Raw genomic sequence first — 17,794 nt, forward strand, 5'->3', positions numbered from 1 at the left:
TTTACCAATCAGCCTCCGATGAGACCATATCAGCAAATGTATTTGTAACATTTGAAAAACAACAAAAGTGAAATGCCAATGAAGCATTTCCTGGGATTTAGTTTTAACAGAAGTATGGAAGTGATGCTGTTGCGCTGTTCTGAGACCTCCAATTGAAAGCCAGCTTTAAACGAAAGCGGCCAGAAGGAAACAATGATTGTCAAATGTAATGCCAGCTCAGCGGGCTCCAAAAATACAAGACAGTATTCACTTACTACTCAGGTGTTGAAGTACAGCAATCAAGCTAGATGAAAACTTTTGTTTGTCTGGGTTTCTTTTCTTTTAAAACGTGTTTATCCATTGAAGGAGCATCTTTTGAGCAAATGTTCATTCTTTTAAAATGGAGCAGGGTCCTAAAACATCATTTTGTTATACACTCCCAGCTGACTGTTATTAAAGTCAAGCCTAAAGACAATGATGTTGTGTGTTAATGCAAATTCCTCTGGTGGTGTTGCAGTTAAGGCTGTTAAAGTGTCTCAAAGGCTTTTGTTTTTTTTTACCTCAGTTTGTAAAGGTGCCAAAGCAGATGTGGTGTTCGTCATCGACGGGTCCTGGAGTATCGGCGAGGATAGTTTTACCAAAGTTGTGAACTTTGTTTCCGCTGTAATCGCCGCTTTTGATGTTGTTGGACCCTCAGGAATGCAGGTTTGTGCAGACAGATGTGCTTTTGACAGCATGCACAGACACAGCATCCAAGTAGCTGTCTACTGCAAAATTGTGGACAAAAAAAGGGTATATGTAGAGAAGAAAATGTCAGTCTGTAGAGTTCTTTCTTAGGAGTACTTTATAGCTCTGCCAGTCTATCAATATTTCATTTTTTCCCCACGTTTTTCCACATTGCACACATGCAAGGACAAAAATAAGTCATGCATTGTTTCAATTTTAAATCAAGAATTTTATCTGATATTTACAAATGTTTTTACTTTTTTCTTTGTTTGCACCCATAGGTGTCTTTTGTGCAATTTAGCGATGGTGCAAAAACAGAGTTTAAGCTGAATGCTTACCGAGATAAAGGCATTGCCATGGCTGCACTGCCTCTCATTGGTTACAGAGGAGGAAACACCAAGACAGGTTTGATCGCACAAGCTAAACTGTAGGATGGTTACATAAAATCGCCTCTTTTACACCAATTTCTTTTTATGAATAGGAATGGCTCTAAAACACACGTATGAGAAAGCCTTTTCTATTGAAAATGGAATGAGGAGGAACGTCCCCAAAGTGGTCGTGGTGATCACTGACGGACGCTCGCAGGACGAGGTGAAGCAGAATGCTGCTAAACTGCAGCAAGCAGGTAATGCTCCACCAGCACAAATCATCATGGTTACAATGCCAGTGTTTTTTAACATTAAAGGCTTGAAAACTATGACCTCATCACCATGTCTTGGAAAATGTTGTCTGCAGGTTATAGTGTTTTTGCGGTTGGCATCGCTGATGTGGACTTCAATGAGCTGCAAGTGATCGGCAGCAAACCCACAGACAGACACGTCTTTGTTGTGGATGATTTTGACGCTTTCGACACCATTAAGGAAAACCTCATAACCTTTATCTGTGAAACCGCAAGTTCATGTGAGATTAAACTTAATCTGGCTGGGCAGACATAGACAAATGAGGCAAACAGAACAAATGTAGAAATCCCTTTTTTTTCTGTTCCACAGCATGTCCACTGATTTTCCTCAATGGATTTTCGTCACCTGGTGAGTGTTGAAACTTGAATCCACTCCCGGCTGTACATTATAAAGCCTCATTGTGACCTTCAGTTTATTGACTTTTTCTGTTGCAGGCTTCAGAATGCTTGAAGCTTTTAACCTGACAGAGAAGACCTACAGTTACACTCAGGGTGTCTCCATGGAGCCAGGCTCCTTTAACAGCTACACTGCCTACAGGCTGCACAAGAATGCCTTCCTGAATCAGCCAAGCACGTGAGTGTCACAAACAGGACCTGTGGATGTGAGGACTGTTGTTTTTGGCTAAAACCAGCAGTGGGGAGGGGGGGTAAGATCCTGCATCCTTTGCAAAGAAAAAAGTTACAGAACGGCATAATTCAAATTGTGGGAAAATGAGGCTCAGTTGTTGCTCTGGGATACCGGGGGCGTGTCTTCTGGGAAAAACCAATTGACCTATCGATATCAAAATGGAAAACTACAGTAACTTGTTTGAACTGAACAGAAAATGTGAAATTATCACTTAAATTTTGCACTCTGCGGGTATTTTAACTCTATAATGAATTTCCATCGGGAATCTGTTCTCAAAAATGTTAACAGTGATCCATCTATTCTTTTATCCATATCTGGAAATTGTTTTTTCAAAGCTGTGAGTAAAGAATGTGACGACATTTTGATCACAATATCTTTGTATGAAATAGCACCACCCATTGACTGTAGCAGCTTATGTAAACTACTGCATAGGTGATACAGTTCCAAAAAGCCTTTAAAAAGAAGCAAAAATGTTTAGATGAGCATAATAAGTGTAATCCTTTATTTCTTTTAGATGCTTAGAGTAGAAAATTAAATATTCTGGGCTCCAAATGAATGAAATCTCAATTTAAAAGCAGACTAACACCAATAGTTTTTGTAAAAGTCTTTCAATTTAATTTGTTTAAACTTAAATTATGGGTTTCACATTGTATACATTTCAGACAAAAATTTATTTTATTAAAGTTAAAACCCCTTAAATTGTTGTATTGACCTTGCTTGGTGAAAATCTGTCAACCAGCAACAACAAGTTTATTGTAATGCTGTATAAAATTGGGGGGGTTTCTAACCGTAATCCAGCCAAACCATCAATTTCATTACTTTAAATACGTCTGATATCCACAGTTTGTTCCAAAAATTAAAGAGTGGGTCTTCAGCTGGTCCATGTGGCGCCAAACCAACTTTGACTTAAAGTCACACTTCCAGACAACATCCCAGTCAAAATGTTAAATAGTGATTTGCAAGTTGCATTTAGAGCCCAGTTTGGAACATTCATTCTAAGTCAAGGTCACTCACATGTGAAAGTTGACACTGTGAAATATTGTCGGCAGGAACGTGAAGTTTTGAAACCAGCTGTTGCAGCTCTTTTTTTCCCAACTGTTGTGGTGGATTTATGAGGCTCTGTGAAGTCGGACTGAGGCACAGGTCACAACGAAGGGCAATCTGCCATTAAAACATCCTTTTTTTTAGCGGATTCTGACAATGTTACGTATAGAGAGCCTCCATTGAGCCTGCGAGTTCAAATCCCAACATGCAACTGTTACCAAAGACTCAACACTAACCAAAACCAATATGCCATTTCTAGATAGTTACATAGAACGGTCGAGAATAGAAAAGGGATTAGATTCTGAGTTTTTTTTGACTCCCAAAAATGTTGTATGACACCACAAATCTACTCTTACACAAGACAATAAGCCACAAAGGAAACAGTTTTGTGATCTCATACCACTAGGCAGTAGACAAAGAAAGGCGGTTTCACAAGAAACATGAACAATGGCTTTACTGTGGAGTTTACTCATTTAAGGTTATTTTCAAAAGCTGTTTCACTGTCTGTTTTGGTGGTTAAATGTTCCAGACTGATTGAGCCTTTAAGTCAGACATTATCAATACTTTTACTCATGTCCACATCAAAAGTTGACTTGCTACATATTTCTCACATAAATGTATGCATGTTAATGACTAGTTAAGTATAAAGCTACATTATATATATATATATATATATATATATATATATATATATATATATATATATATATATATATATATATATATATATACACGATAATAGCTTTTCCACAACTTAGAAGCTCAGAAGTCTCTCTTTGTTAAGTCTTTGATGTAAAAAAGGCAAAGCTAGTATTCATTCCTTATAAACCTGTAGTGATAGAATTGCATCATGATTAAGATCTCCCTGTGACCCCAAAAGGGACAAAACAGGTTTAGATGAATGAATGAATGAATGAATGAATGAATGAATGAATGAGAATAATTTGGTTTTACAGTTATCTAATAAAAATGTAATAATCAAAAGAATCCACAAGTGCATCAAAACTGAATAAATGTAACTGGTTGTTCCTGTTTTGTTTTATTCAACCCTGATAGAGACATCCATCCTGATGGACTTCCTCCCTCCTACACCATCATCCTCATGTTCCGCCTGTTGCCTGACACACCAAAAGAGGCTTTTGACATCTGGCAGGTGGCGACCAAAGATCACAAGCCTGAGACCGGCGTCACTATTGACCGTAAATATCCCCTCTCTGTATCCTCTGATGTGTGTGTTGTGAAAACAACCTAATTGGTTTGAAGAATACCACCACAGCTTGTGTGATGGAGAGCAGCTGTGTGTTCATGAGCCTTAGCCGAGTGGGATGGAAGGAACCGGCTGGGCCCCACGGCTGTTTTTATTTCAGCTGATAACCCAGATGATTCATGAGAGTATATAGTTACGGAGCTCTGAAGCTGTTTCTTTTCAAAAATTTATTTGGAAAGCGACACCTTGTAAGATAATCTCCATAAAAAAAGGTTTTGGGTTTTAATGTTTAAGCAGCAAGACTTTGATCCTTTTCAAACATTTTTATGCTGAAGTTACATCATCCAACAGCAGTTAATTTATCATCTAACTAGTCTTTTTGTTAATTTGTGTGCTCAAGGGCACAGCTGGAAAATTCAGGCCACTGTAGTGTTCCACTTTTAAAGGAAATAAAAGTAAAATATCATCTTTACAAAGAAAAGTAATACCCCCCACCCCCACCCACCCACCCACAAACAAAATAATGTTCACTGTTTGGATAAAGATGCAGAATTAGAAAAAAAATAATCAACGTGAATTCACAAAAATGTAGTCTTATTTTATTTTTACTTTAGTTACTTTTGTGGTCAATTGTCAGTTATAGAAATTAGCTATTTAAGTCACTAACATGTTTCTTTAAATGGATTTACATTTTTTGTCAAGAAAATACAATACATATATAAAATGCATGTGTTAATACAGCTCCATAAAAGAAAGATATTGCATTACATTCCATCCATCCATCCATCCATCCATCCATCCATCCATCCATCCATCCATCCATCCATCCATCCATCCATCTTCTTTTTTTCATCTTTCTATATCTAAAGTCCAGAAAACATATTATGTATACACTCAAATGCCGGGCCTTAAAGTCTCACTCCATTCATCTTATAATCTATTGTCAATGTGTTCCCAGCGGTCTCTTAATTATGGTTCTTAGCCAAAAATTTAAAAAGTCTGTGTTGTTTCCTAGAACATAGTTTCTGCGAGAGGCAGGACTTCATTAGAAATTTGCTTCTGAGTTGTGGGCGGTGTGGAGCAACCCCACCCCCCTTCCCCTCTTATTTGCCTAGAGCGGGGAGCTTGTGGCTCACAGTGTATTTTCTACACCACACAGATGCTGTATTTTTTTCTTCTGCACCGGATTCACAATTAGCATAAAGAAATACTCAGAAATGCAATTTTAAGCTTATTTTCTTTATATATCTTTATATCCCTAATCATAAGAAAAATGCCACAACAACAAGTAAAAAACATCAAAAACCCAATTTTCATTGGAGTGGGTCTCTTTTCATCTGAAATGAACAGCAGATAACTAAAGGACTGTTTAATCTATGTTATCTTGATGGCAGTAACCATGTCCTGTGATTTAGAGAAACATCTTAAATGATTTTTAAACGTGACCCATGTGCTTTTGCAGGTAAAGACACTCATGTTCATTATTTTGTCTCCACTCAGCTTCAGCTCAGACTGTGTCCTTCTACAACAAAGATGAAACTGGGGAGATCCAGAAGGTCACATTTGACGATAAGCGAGTGAAGATGATCTTCCATGGAAGCTTCCATAAGGTAAGCCAACTTTGAATGTCAAGGGTTTTCACAAAGACTTAATATATCATTTTGCTTAGAGGTGGATTTCCCTACAGGAAAGGTTCCAAACGCAATCCTCCAATCTGTGGTACTGCTTAGAATCAGAGAAGACAAAGAACAAAGTTAGACATCAAACGTGCCTTTAGTAGCTGACTTTTTTGGTCAGAGGTGTGAAACATCAAAGAAACCGCTGTTCTTTGTTCTTCTTTGACATCCCTGAGATCATGCAGGCACTGCAGATGCCTCAGATTCCAAATGTGGTTTATATTTGAGACCAAACATCTCACATGCAACGGCAGAGCTTGGGTTATGGCAGTTCACACAGATGGTCATGTGCAGGTTGTAAAAGGCCTCACCACAAGAACTGCTTTTTATTGATCATGTGCAGTCCAAAACACCTCAGTTAATCCATAGATAAATGGCTTTGCTGTTGAGACAGGAGAAAAGGTGGACATGTGAGTATCAGTGTTGATGGAGATGCTTCCATCTTCAAATTAGTTTTAACCTTCACGTTTATCCCAGATTTTGACCGTTGATGAACCCCATAATCGGGTAAATTTTAAAGTTATTTGAAAACCAAACATTTATAAGTTAAAATCTAAGAACTTTTTTTTAAAGGGCCTATTTTCTTTTCTTAACCCTTTCAGAGTAAACTATGTCCATATTTATGATAATATATTACTTTATTATTAGTAAGACGACTCCATCTCAGAGCCACTGGCTTTTACTCATGGTGGGTGCCGCCCATTTCATGACGTCAACCTAAAATCAGCTTGGGGTGTCAGCACCCGAGCGTTTAGCCTATGAAAACAAACAACATACAAACTTTTGCAAAGATGGATGTACAAATTGTGCACATAAAAGGAAAGCGTTTTTGCCAATCACTTCAAGCTCTGCAGAGAAGGTGGGCATGTGTGTGTTAAACTAAGAGTGATGCTGGCAGCACAGACTCTTCCTGGGAGGGGCTGTTTTTCTCATGATGGAGGACATTTGTGAAGAGAACTAGGCTCAAACTGGATTTCTGAGTATTTCTTGATTGAAATCACAGTGAATCATGAGCAGACGAATAAAAAGCCTTTTGAAAAAGCTTGTAGATGAGACCGGCCACAGTCGACAGGCCACAATCTGATGCATCCACTTCCAGATGACTAGATTCATGTCTGTCTTCATTTTCCTCATCTGAGCTGGTATCTGGCTCCAAAAGCTGAATAGCTCCAATATTGCTTGCCATTTTTGTTAGGTGCTAGGTTGGGGATGGAAGAGGCTATAAGCTAGCGGGAGAGGGTGTAAACAGATCTGGTGATAGGAAGTGGGGGTGGGCTTGGTCTTGGTTTACTGAAATCCTGCTGCTATGCAGAAACTATGTCTGACATAGATTTCTTGGCTTTGGCTGAAAATGGCAAAAAACATAATTAAAAGAACACAGGGAATGCTTTAAAATAGATCCAAAGAAGATTAGAGAAGGACTTTAAAGGCTAACTTTTAAAATCCAGGAGGACTTTAACACCCCTTTCATCAAAGAACCCACTAGCAGATAGCACTGACAGCTACCCACATATACTTGCTGATACCGTGTGCTGCTTTGCATACAAATCCCTTTTGTCACATGTCAACATGTGTGATTTTCTTTCCTTTTTTTTCCTGATAAAATAAATGGACCAAGCAGCTGCATGTTATGGCTGGTGGATGGTTGCTTTTAACAGCAGGAGGATAGTTCTTAAGAAAACAGCAACAATTAAGCTACATATTTAAAAACTTGTGTACATTTCTGAACTTATTACTTCTTATTTAATACAAAATCTAATACTAATAATTGAAATTCAATAGTTTTTGAAGACCTTCACAGAGTTCCTCAGTTCATCTCACTTCTATTTTCTTTAAAAATGAATAAAGACTTGATGGTAGCATGAGTTTAGATGGGAATAAAAGCTCCTGTTAGGTAAAAGCTAGCAGCAGTAGCTGGATGAAGTAGATTTTATCATCACAAGTCTTTTCCACTCACTTATGCTGCGTCAGCTCTGGCTGGATCGCTAACATTTTTCCACAGATAAGTTTCACAGCAGACATCAATCTGCCAGCTCTCCTGTAGATACCTGAAGTCGTTTGGAACGTCTCCGTGGTCCAATGGGACCCAACAAAGCTTACGTGAGCGAAGATGTGCTTCTATAATCGGCTAATTCGAGGGTTCTGCATCTGCCTCAGAGTGCGGGATTAACCGTGCTGCCAGGAGCTGTAACTCAAAGCATCAAAAACTAGAAAAAAGAATTTTAAATCCCTTTTTTTTTTCTTACAGATGGAACATTCTTTGATCAAAACAAAAAAATACAAAGGTCTTGTCTGAATAAAAAATAGTATCTTAAATCAGACTTTTTACCACTAATTTAAACCAAGTCACAGAGAACACAATTATATAACATTTAGTAAAACAGTCAGATGTGTTCTGTGAGATGAAATAAAAAAAATTCCAAGCAAATAGATCAAAGCAAATGGACATTGGACATTTTCAGACATTCGTTTTCTTTATTTACACTGTCCCTTATAATTTAGTCCTGGACTTTTAACTTTTTCTGGCTAAAGGATTGGAAAGTTGATCGATCAAACTCCACGAAAAGTTGTGATCAGATGTTTAAACCAGGAAGTTTGAAGTTTGAAGAGGTACATTCTCTGCATATGTCGGTATGCATGGCAAAGGTTCAGTTTAAGCTTCTGTTATCCATCCATAAACACAAAACTGTATCCTGCTAACCCAGGGAGGGTTAAAACCCTCCATCTATGCTGAGGCCATGTTTGACCCTCCTGTGCAAAAGGCTGTCGGTAGAACATCAGATGCCCTACAGGTCCTGTCTAAGAGGAGACAGGTCCAATCTCCTTTTAATTTTAAGGTTCTATAGAAAGGATTTTAGAAAGTCTAACTTATTTTACCAGTAATAAATAGGTAATAAATTAACTATTTCAGCTTTTCAGTGGTGTTTTTGGTCATGATCTGTCCTATCAGTCACTTCAGGTTCATGTTGATCCTTCACAGCTGTTTTCATTTCTGTTAATTGTCTTCAGTGAGTAAAGGTGTATGGTTTTCAGTTCTACCTTGTCAGGTCATCTGCTTTATCTGCTATTTATCTACTTTTGGTTTCTCCGCGGTTTTTGTCCTCATTAGGACTTGCCGCAAGGACAGATGCGGTAGTTCAGAAAACCCGTAATACAAGAAAATGGGTTTGATAGAATAATGGGGGATTTTGTACCAGCGTTTTTCTTGTATCTCTAATAGGAATGTATTGATGTTAATACAAAAAAAACAGAGGGCACTGGGGCACTTTTTATTACGAGGCAAAAAGGGCAGTTACTATGAAAGCTCGTGCCTGAAGTTGAGGGGCTAGTAAAGGTGAAATAGGTGAAACACAGGTGCGCCATTTGGATTTTTCATTTTTTCCTTAGACCCTGTGCACTGTGGAAGGAGCGCTTTAGTGCTGTTCAAGGGATAAGTGTTGGCTCCTTGTGTGCAATCTGTCTGTTAGAAATGAAGAAATCGGTGTAGTTTGTGTGGGAATGATATGCCCATCCTATGGACACCTTAGTATCTCCTACACACCCCATGCATGCAGCATTTATGTGTGGTCTGTAGCTTACTAACGACTAGAATGTGGCATAAGGGCATCGTATGACAGCACCTCCCATACGTCATGGGTCTGTGTAACTTACATTAGCCATACAAATACTTAACGATAAACCTACCACACTTTTGACAATGGTGCATTCCATTTTCATGGTGTCCCCTAAGGTGGCCGCACAAGCCTCAAGGGAAGTGGAAGACACACCTGCACTCCCCTTAAGATGCAGCTGCTCCTGTCTGTTGTCTGGGTCCTACATGGGCCCTACATGGGCCCAGACAACCCAAAAACCTGCAGCACCCATGCAGGTCAACCTCAGAATGGGTGCATGTGCCTAAGACCTTAGGTGTTACAAGCTAAATATGCTGTTTTACTGACAACCTTTTACTTTTTTTTAAGACTTTTAAAGTTTTCTAAGAGTATAATGAAGTAACTAAATAATTAACATTCACAGTAAAAAGAGGATCTGATTCCATGTTGCTCAGATCAAGTGAGACCCACACACTGCAGTCTGAAAAATTCTTGCTGACTTCATAAAACCTGCATAGCATTCGTTTAGAAGTGTGAATGGAAACACTGTGGATCTTCCCTCCCTGCAGAGTTCTGGACGCTTCCGTGTCTCTGCGGTCTGTCAAACATCTGTCTGTGTTTCTGACTGACCATGTAGTGAGCTGCAGCTGTCGGGAGGAGAGACATGGCCTCAAACTTGGAGTGTGTGCAGTGGCAGTTTCTGTGTGCCTCACCACAAAACCATGACATAAGGCGATGTGGAAAATAGTAGTCAATAGTAATACACTGTGTAGTATTTTGAAGAGTTTTATTCTTAAGAGGCAAAAGATGTCCAATCATTAGAAGGGAAATAAGAATTTTACTATTCATTTCTAGCTCAAACTGCTGACTCTATGTAGAAATAAAACATGGACTCCAATTGGAAATAAAGTTTGCTTTAATTTTTCCTTGATTAATCATTTTATTATCTGAAACATCTGACCTGATTTCAGGGAAGCAACCATTTTCACATCCTCTGATCATCCCCGCTGTGATTTTCATCTTATGCACCATGTCTAAGAAACAATACTACCCAACTGACTGGAGATTTTTTAGTATTTCCAGATGTGTCAGGTTTGCAATGCAGCAAGAATTTCCATACAGTTCACAGTTGGATCCAGTTATGCTCTGCTCTTTGCAGCAGTACGGCCTTTGCAACTAAACTCCTCAGAATGAATGAAGAAGTTGTTCTGGTTTTAACTCACTTGCATTCTTGCAGTGTTTAAACAAACAGAACTACAGTTTTTCCAAACAAACCTTCAGTGTTTTTAACATAAACTCATAATTCGCAGACTTTAAAAAACAGAAAACAGATCCAGGACTCAGAACAGAGAAAGTACAAATTAAAGATGTGCTTCCTTGTTTAATTTCCTCTGCACAGCTCCACATCATGGTTTCATCTACAAGCGTGAAACTCAACGTTGACTGCCAAGAGGTGGCAGAGAAGACGATCAAGGCTGCTGGGAACACGTCCAGCGACGGCTACCAAGTTCTGGGGAAAATGTCCAAGACAATTGGATCCAAGGGAGAATCTTCAACTGTAAGTCAACCATGACCCCCCAAACGTCATTTTCATTCAACTCATTATTATTTGTTTAAACTCATTTTGTGGGGTAAGGCATACAAAGAAAGTATACGGTCAATGGTTCCTTTTCCCCACACAAGAGATTGCAGCTATTGGACTTCAAGCTTGGTTTGTAATAGTTTCCAGAATTGTTATAATGAGAATGGGCAGCAGATCTTTCAGGTTTCTTTTCCTTCGGAAAGAGCTGGTAGTTTTTTTCCGAAACATTTGCTTTACATTTCAATAAAAGCCTGTTAGATTTGCATGTTTTTATTTTTATTTTATTTGAGTCACTTGCTAAGATCTTATGTTGTTCCCAATCTATGGGAAATGCTCTTTGAATTAAGTTTAGTTCATTTTAAAGAGCCAGCTAAGGTCTTTTTTTGTTTGTTTTGTGGATGTGGCTGTTTTTTTCTCTGCTGTGCATTAATATTTAAGTCTAAACACAGTCAAGGAGACTTTGCAGGTTTAAAATAACTGAAGTTATCAGCAATGCTTTGTCATTTATGTCTGCATGTAGAGAGGTTGTCATCTGCTTTGTTTTCCCTCCCACTCCAGTCTTCTGGGCTGAATTCTTCTGCGGTTCCTGTTTGTGCTTTGGGAATAGTAGGAAGTACATCACAGACATTTGTCCAACATGTCTTCATGCTTTCCTTTTCCCCTCCTCCACAGTTCCAGCTTCAGATGTTCGACATTGTATGCAGCTTAGCCTGGACCAGCAGGGACAGATGTTGTGACCTCCCATCCATGGTAGGGAGGCACTTAGTTTCCATAATCCACTGAACGCAAAACTGCGAAATCCTCTTTACCATTTGTAGATCTCAGCTCACAGCAGCACAGATGACAAACGGAAAACGTATCTGTAGCTTGAAAAGAGTTCAAAGAGTCCTAATGAAGAAAGTCAGGATAAGTTTGATTTCTCTGATTAGAAATGTGCTTTCAATATATACTGCATGAGCGTTCATCTGTTCATAGGGATCCAAAAGCCTATTACTTTCATCTGGGGTTTGAACTACAGACGGTAAATCAGATGAGGTGAAGATGCAAACATTATATCCACTGACAGCATATAGCTTCATTTAAAAGTAATCCTCCAACTATACTAACACAGATGTGTGTTTTTCTCTGTCAGTATGTCCTCGACTTTCAGCCCTAGCAGAAGATCAAAGTCAGCATTTGTAATCAGTGTCAAAGCAGAGAAAATACACACAGTTTAGATTGTGTTCGACCTGAAAATGAGCCAGATAGGAAGAGAGTGTTAGAGAGGAAGAGAGTGTAATAATGCAAAGCACAGGTGACAATCAGAACTCACTATCTGCAGTTTCTGTCCTATTTAATAGACATTTATATTTTTTAAAAGCTGTTTTTAATCTGTGACTTTGTCTCTGCTGTGCCTCACAGAATCAACAGTAGGAAGTGCAGGAGATGGAGTTTGTCAGAAATTCTGTTAGTAGGACTTTAAACCTTTACTTTGTTATGTAAACTATATGGGAGTGTTTTTGACCAACTTAGAAATCTGCAACTGTTCATATTACCAGATCATTGATAGAAGACTAGTGAAGTTTTATTAACCTTTAATTTATGTATTAAAAAATCCTTAGAATCATGTTAAAACTACTCACAGCTTATCAGTTTCAAACATTTAAACACAAGGTAGCATGGATTCTGGCATGCTTCAGTATGAAGGTTTTTCACTTCCTGTTAACAGAATCTGCAGAACAAATTAAGGCTACACGGAGCACGCATGAAGAAACACAGTGGAAAAATGTTTGGCTCCAGAGGATTACTATCTCATATCCTGCATAAAAAACATATCAAGGCTTTCCTCACATAAGTTATTGAAATAAAAAAGCGTGCTGCACACTACAGCTCCATAGATGATATTTGAAAACTTGGCAACAAAAGTTCAGGTTTGAAACTCTCAGCTTTCAACTTTAGGTTTTAGGTTTAAAATCTTCTTTTTATTTTTTTTTATAAAGACCTATATGGCAGATTATAGTTTACTCTTCACGATTTAAAAAGAAAAAAAGGAAAAAAACAAACATAAAAAAAGAACAAAAGCTAGAAGACATTAGGGAAGCATAAAGGAGTCTTTCTCTCACAATAAAGTAAGTGTAGATGTTGTAAGTCTGTCCACATGTTTCTTATTGTTCTCTCTGTTGGTGGAGTGTTTCCAGTCAATGTCAGTTGAAGGAATTCCAGGTCCGGACTCTGTTCTTTGTCTCCCAAATAAAGTTGTACCAGTATGCAATGTCCAGTGGCAAACAACTTTGGGAGATTCAATTACCTCAAATGACTTTATTTCCATTTCAGCATCCACCCTTTGGATTTGTTCACACTGTCTTTTCCTTGATCAAGCTTTATGCTTCTTTCTTTGGCAGAGGGATGAGCTAAAGTGTCCTTCCCTTCCCAATGCCTGCACCTGCACCTCTGAGGCTAAAGGGGAACCGGGTCCTCAGGGACCAGTGGTAAGTCGAAAAGTCAAAACTGTACTTCGGATGCTTCTTATACTGTAAAAATTGGCTAATTTTTGGTGAATATTATGTGTAGAGTCCATACAATGCAACAACACTTCAGTATTTTTGTGTATGGTCGTGTCCAAATTCTCTCACTACTTAGTTCCCTATGGAGTTCGCCATTTTCTATTGGAAAGTCTGAATCTATAATTTCACAAAAAAAAATAGACCAAAATGCATTGCATTTGAACAATTTACATTTAAAAAAATAGTTCTTTAAATGTACTTTTTTATAAATCATTCCAGTTTTCATCACAGGGACACGGTGGATTCATAAATAGTCTTGGTAAAAGGTTCAAATGTATTCAAGTTTTACTTTGGCAAATGGTTGATGTCGTATTTGTTGCTAAAAAACAAAATTGTGAGCGTAATGTCGGAGTTGCAGTAAAATCCAGGGTATTGGATACTCCAGTATTTTAGGGCATGACTCTTGTGGCAAACTTTTTGGCTTGTGGGCCTCAAAAGGTTCTAAAATTTGACCGAATAGTCAGACCAGCAACGGATGTAGTTTCCCCAAAAGGGAGTAGTGAGTTATATAGCCTACATCTAATTTGAGCGTTAATTGTCTTTCCTTCTTCAGGAGACTCATTGAAAATGTGAGTACTGTATTTTCTACACTATAGGGCGCACTGGATTATAAGGCGAACAGTCAATGAATGATTAATTTTCCAACTTATATCATGCTGTATATGAGGTGCACCAAACTATAAGACGCCGCATAAAGTAAAACAAAAGTCCATCAGTTATCAAGACTTTCCTGCATTCACATTAACTGTAGAACTTTTTTGTAACACGCTGCATGTTGAAAGTGTTAGCTCTACAAAACCTGTAACTCCCAACCTTGTCTGTAACACAAAAAACAGACCGATACCACTAAAGCAAACGTTAATGTGACAACACTGACTCCCAACCTTTTTAGTAACACTTAAAAAAACGCACTCCGACACTGCTGCAAGTTATCCGTGTTAGCATATTCACAATAAGACCCAAGGAAACATTTTGACAGAGTGCAGTGTAACTCTCAAAATCGCTTCGACAACTGTAAGCACAACCACAATTAACCCATAAAATTAATAGACTTTCCCTGCACAATAAGCTAAATCTGTTATTTTCTCTCTCATGGATTATTGGCTTTAACATTCATACCTAATACTTATGTTTTTTCCTTTAAGTCAAATGGCCTCAGTAATTCCTGGAAGCAAAGTCTGAACACTGTGTACTTGGTGTTCTTTTTGAGCAGTATGGACGTTAATTTGTCTTGATGGACAGTTAGAAGTTGAGACCTTCATAGAAGAAAGTTTAGAAGCATAAACAACGGAGTATGTCATCTTATCTCTAAAGAACATCAGTGCAGTCAGAAGGTCACAGAGAGGCTGTGGGTTCATCCATCAGCTGTCATTTTGGTACCACAGTCACCCCCCCCCCCCCCTCTCTATGCTAGAGTTTTTTATGAAGCCCTGTGAAAAGGTTTCATGAGGTGAATGTGCTTCCCTGTGCAAACCTCTACCTTGTGAAGCACAGAGCGTATAAATAACCCCAGAGAGAGAAGGGAAGCGTCAGCTCATCAATTGATAGTGATGACACAATGGAAAAGTTGTTCATTGGTAACAAAAGTGCATTACACAACTCAGAAAAGCTGCTTTAACAAGCCAAATGTCTTCCAGTCACTGTCTCAGCGTCACAGTCTGTAGTGGTGGGAGATATGCCTAGACTTTTGAAGTTCAAGAGACAGTGTCCAGAAGTTGTCGATTTCCACAATAGTCATGCTCACAGTCACTGAAGTGTTCTGCTGTGGTGTGGCAGTGATGCCTACTTTCCAGAAAACTGCTACTTACTGGAAGGAACTGTCTGTCTCGCATATGACAGCCATAACAAATGGTGCCCCCCTTCTGTTTCATATGAAAACAAAAACCTGGCATTAGAGATTTTAGCTGTATATATTTCATGTTTTCTTTTTAATATGTATTTACATTTATCATTTTTCCTGTTTTAATATAACTATCGGTCCCTCCTCAGGGCGCCCCTGGCAACAAAGGTCCCCGAGGGGAAAGAGGAGAGCCCGGTACTGCTGTAAGTGCTTTAAGGAAAGCCTATTTATCCATCTATCATTCTAAAATCTGCTACTACTGTGTAAAGACCAGTGAAATCTTCCCCTGATAATAATCATTTAAAGAACTTGATTGTAAAAGGTACATCTGATCTTCCTAATGTAAATTGTTCTCATCTCCTTTCTTTCTGTTTTCCAAGATTGCTACAGTAGCAGAAGCCAAGACAGTTTAGATTAGTAACAACCTCCCAATGTCTAAAAATACTCCTTATTTTACATTCTGTCAATGATTCACAGGGGCCGACAGGTCCTCGGGGAGATAACGGACCACCCGGGCCCATGGGTCTGCCTGGGCCTCAAGGACCCATCGGCATGTCAATTCCAGGAGAGGCTGTACGTCTGTAAACATACACAGACACACACACACACACCCACACACCATAGTGGGGATTATTTTGCAATTCATCATGGATGAATTTTACAGACTGGGGAGTGATTCCGGCAGAGACTCACATTCTTTCAAGTACGAGTGGAAGAAAAAAAATAACAGCACAAAGACCTGAAAGCTTACTTTTACTGGCTGCCATTAATCACTGACTTGAACTGGAGCTGAAAGGTTTTTCAAACCAATCACAGCTTGAGCAAATGAATGTTTTTTCTGCTACTATTACCTGATAAATGTATATTAAGTTTTAATACAAGTATGAGAAGAGATTGAAACTGCTCTCATTACTTTACTTTGGTTCCAAAAATCCAAAGTTTCTCATCTTTTTAAAAGCGATCAGAACAACAACCTGAAAAAATAAATATGTGGATGAATATTTTTAACTCACACCTCCAAAGCCTGACTTTTACTTCATGTAGAACAAAAGGCAGCACTATAGGCAAGTGAAGGGGCCATGTCCTCTGAATAATGTTTCAGTGGGACAAGCAAAGAAGTGCTAAGTGATATGTAAAAGTACCAGAAAGCATTTACTGCTGCTGTAAATGTGAACGTGCTAGTCTAAAGTTATATAACTACCACAGCCTCCCACCAGCCTGGACCACATAAGGGTCTTATCAAGGAGGAAATCCTTTAGACATCAATAGTAAAACTTCAGTGTAGCGGCTCTGGGCTTATGAGCCGCTACAGAGGCTGCGGCAGGTCCTGTTTGCGACGCGCTCCACAAAAAACTATGACCAAGAAATCCACTTTGTTTGTGTGTCGTGATTTATTCCGCTTCATCGTTGCCACAGATGACACTTATGATACGATCCATCAAAGCAGAGTTCATAATCATGTATAGAAGCGGTCCAGTAAAAAATACTGGGCCCTGTGCACCCTCTCTGTATCAAACAAACAAACAAAACTTACAAAGGTGAAAGGTGCGCCTAAATGACGTCTTAACTAATCACGTGACCAAAAAAGGGAATTACAAACAAACATGATAATGGCGACTACATTCAGTGTTAAAACTTTAGTGTTAGCCATCTGAATTTCAAGCATTCAAAACAAAAACACAATAGAAGACAAAAGATATATATATATATATATATATATATATATATATATATATATATATATATATATATATATATATATATATATATATATATATATATATATATATATATATATATATATATATATACACACACACATACATACATAGATATATCAAACATGGGATAATTAGTCATGATTTGATCAGAACAAAAGACAAAATAAAAGAAAGCTGCACATCCAAGTATATTCGATCACATGTAAATGATGCCATTATAATTACTCTTTATTTAAAAATAAACATATTATCCTTATAGATACAATATATGACACTTTGAATCCATTAAATGTGAAGGTTATCAAACTGTTTAATTAATTTCTTGAAAAGGATTGGAAACAAGTGAACTAATCCCACCCCTATTAAGCTTTACTCAATCTTTTTTTTTTACATAGTTATAATAACAATAGTTATTAAATCATCTGCAAATGTTAGAGACTCTTCCACTCCCCTCCTCAGTCTGGTGCATGAAGAGCCGATTATTATTATTATGCACAATAATTCATGTATCTAATTACTTATTTGTTTGTTTGATCCAATATCTATTGAGATGTAATTGTACTATCATTTGTCTTTTTT

At 38.1% G+C, this 17,794-nt stretch overlaps 1 protein-coding gene across 11 annotated transcripts in view; it reads left to right on the forward strand.

Moving 5' to 3' along the window:
• col12a1b (collagen, type XII, alpha 1b) overlaps nt 1–17,794 on the forward strand; it is a 99,196-nt gene that overhangs the window by 71,548 nt on the left and 9,854 nt on the right. For all 11 annotated transcript variants that reach the window (XM_078943052.1, XM_078943050.1, XM_078943048.1 and 8 more), the window contains 13 exons: nt 545–684; nt 987–1,110; nt 1,187–1,330; nt 1,441–1,605; nt 1,695–1,733; nt 1,820–1,958; nt 4,113–4,255; nt 5,764–5,873; nt 10,929–11,087; nt 11,784–11,861; nt 13,493–13,579; nt 15,644–15,697; nt 15,972–16,067. In XM_078943052.1, the coding sequence (XP_078799178.1) occupies nt 545–684; nt 987–1,110; nt 1,187–1,330; nt 1,441–1,605; nt 1,695–1,733; nt 1,820–1,958; nt 4,113–4,255; nt 5,764–5,873; nt 10,929–11,087; nt 11,784–11,861; nt 13,493–13,579; nt 15,644–15,697; nt 15,972–16,067 (1,478 nt within the window). The remainder of the gene's footprint in view (nt 1–544; nt 685–986; nt 1,111–1,186; nt 1,331–1,440; nt 1,606–1,694; nt 1,734–1,819; nt 1,959–4,112; nt 4,256–5,763; nt 5,874–10,928; nt 11,088–11,783; nt 11,862–13,492; nt 13,580–15,643; nt 15,698–15,971; nt 16,068–17,794) is intronic.

The sequence above is a fragment of the Oryzias latipes genome, chromosome 24 (genome assembly GCF_053564925.1).
Source record: "Oryzias latipes strain Hd-rR chromosome 24, Olatipes_Hd-rR_3.1".
In the NCBI taxonomy this organism is placed as follows: Eukaryota; Metazoa; Chordata; class Actinopteri; order Beloniformes; family Adrianichthyidae; genus Oryzias; species Oryzias latipes.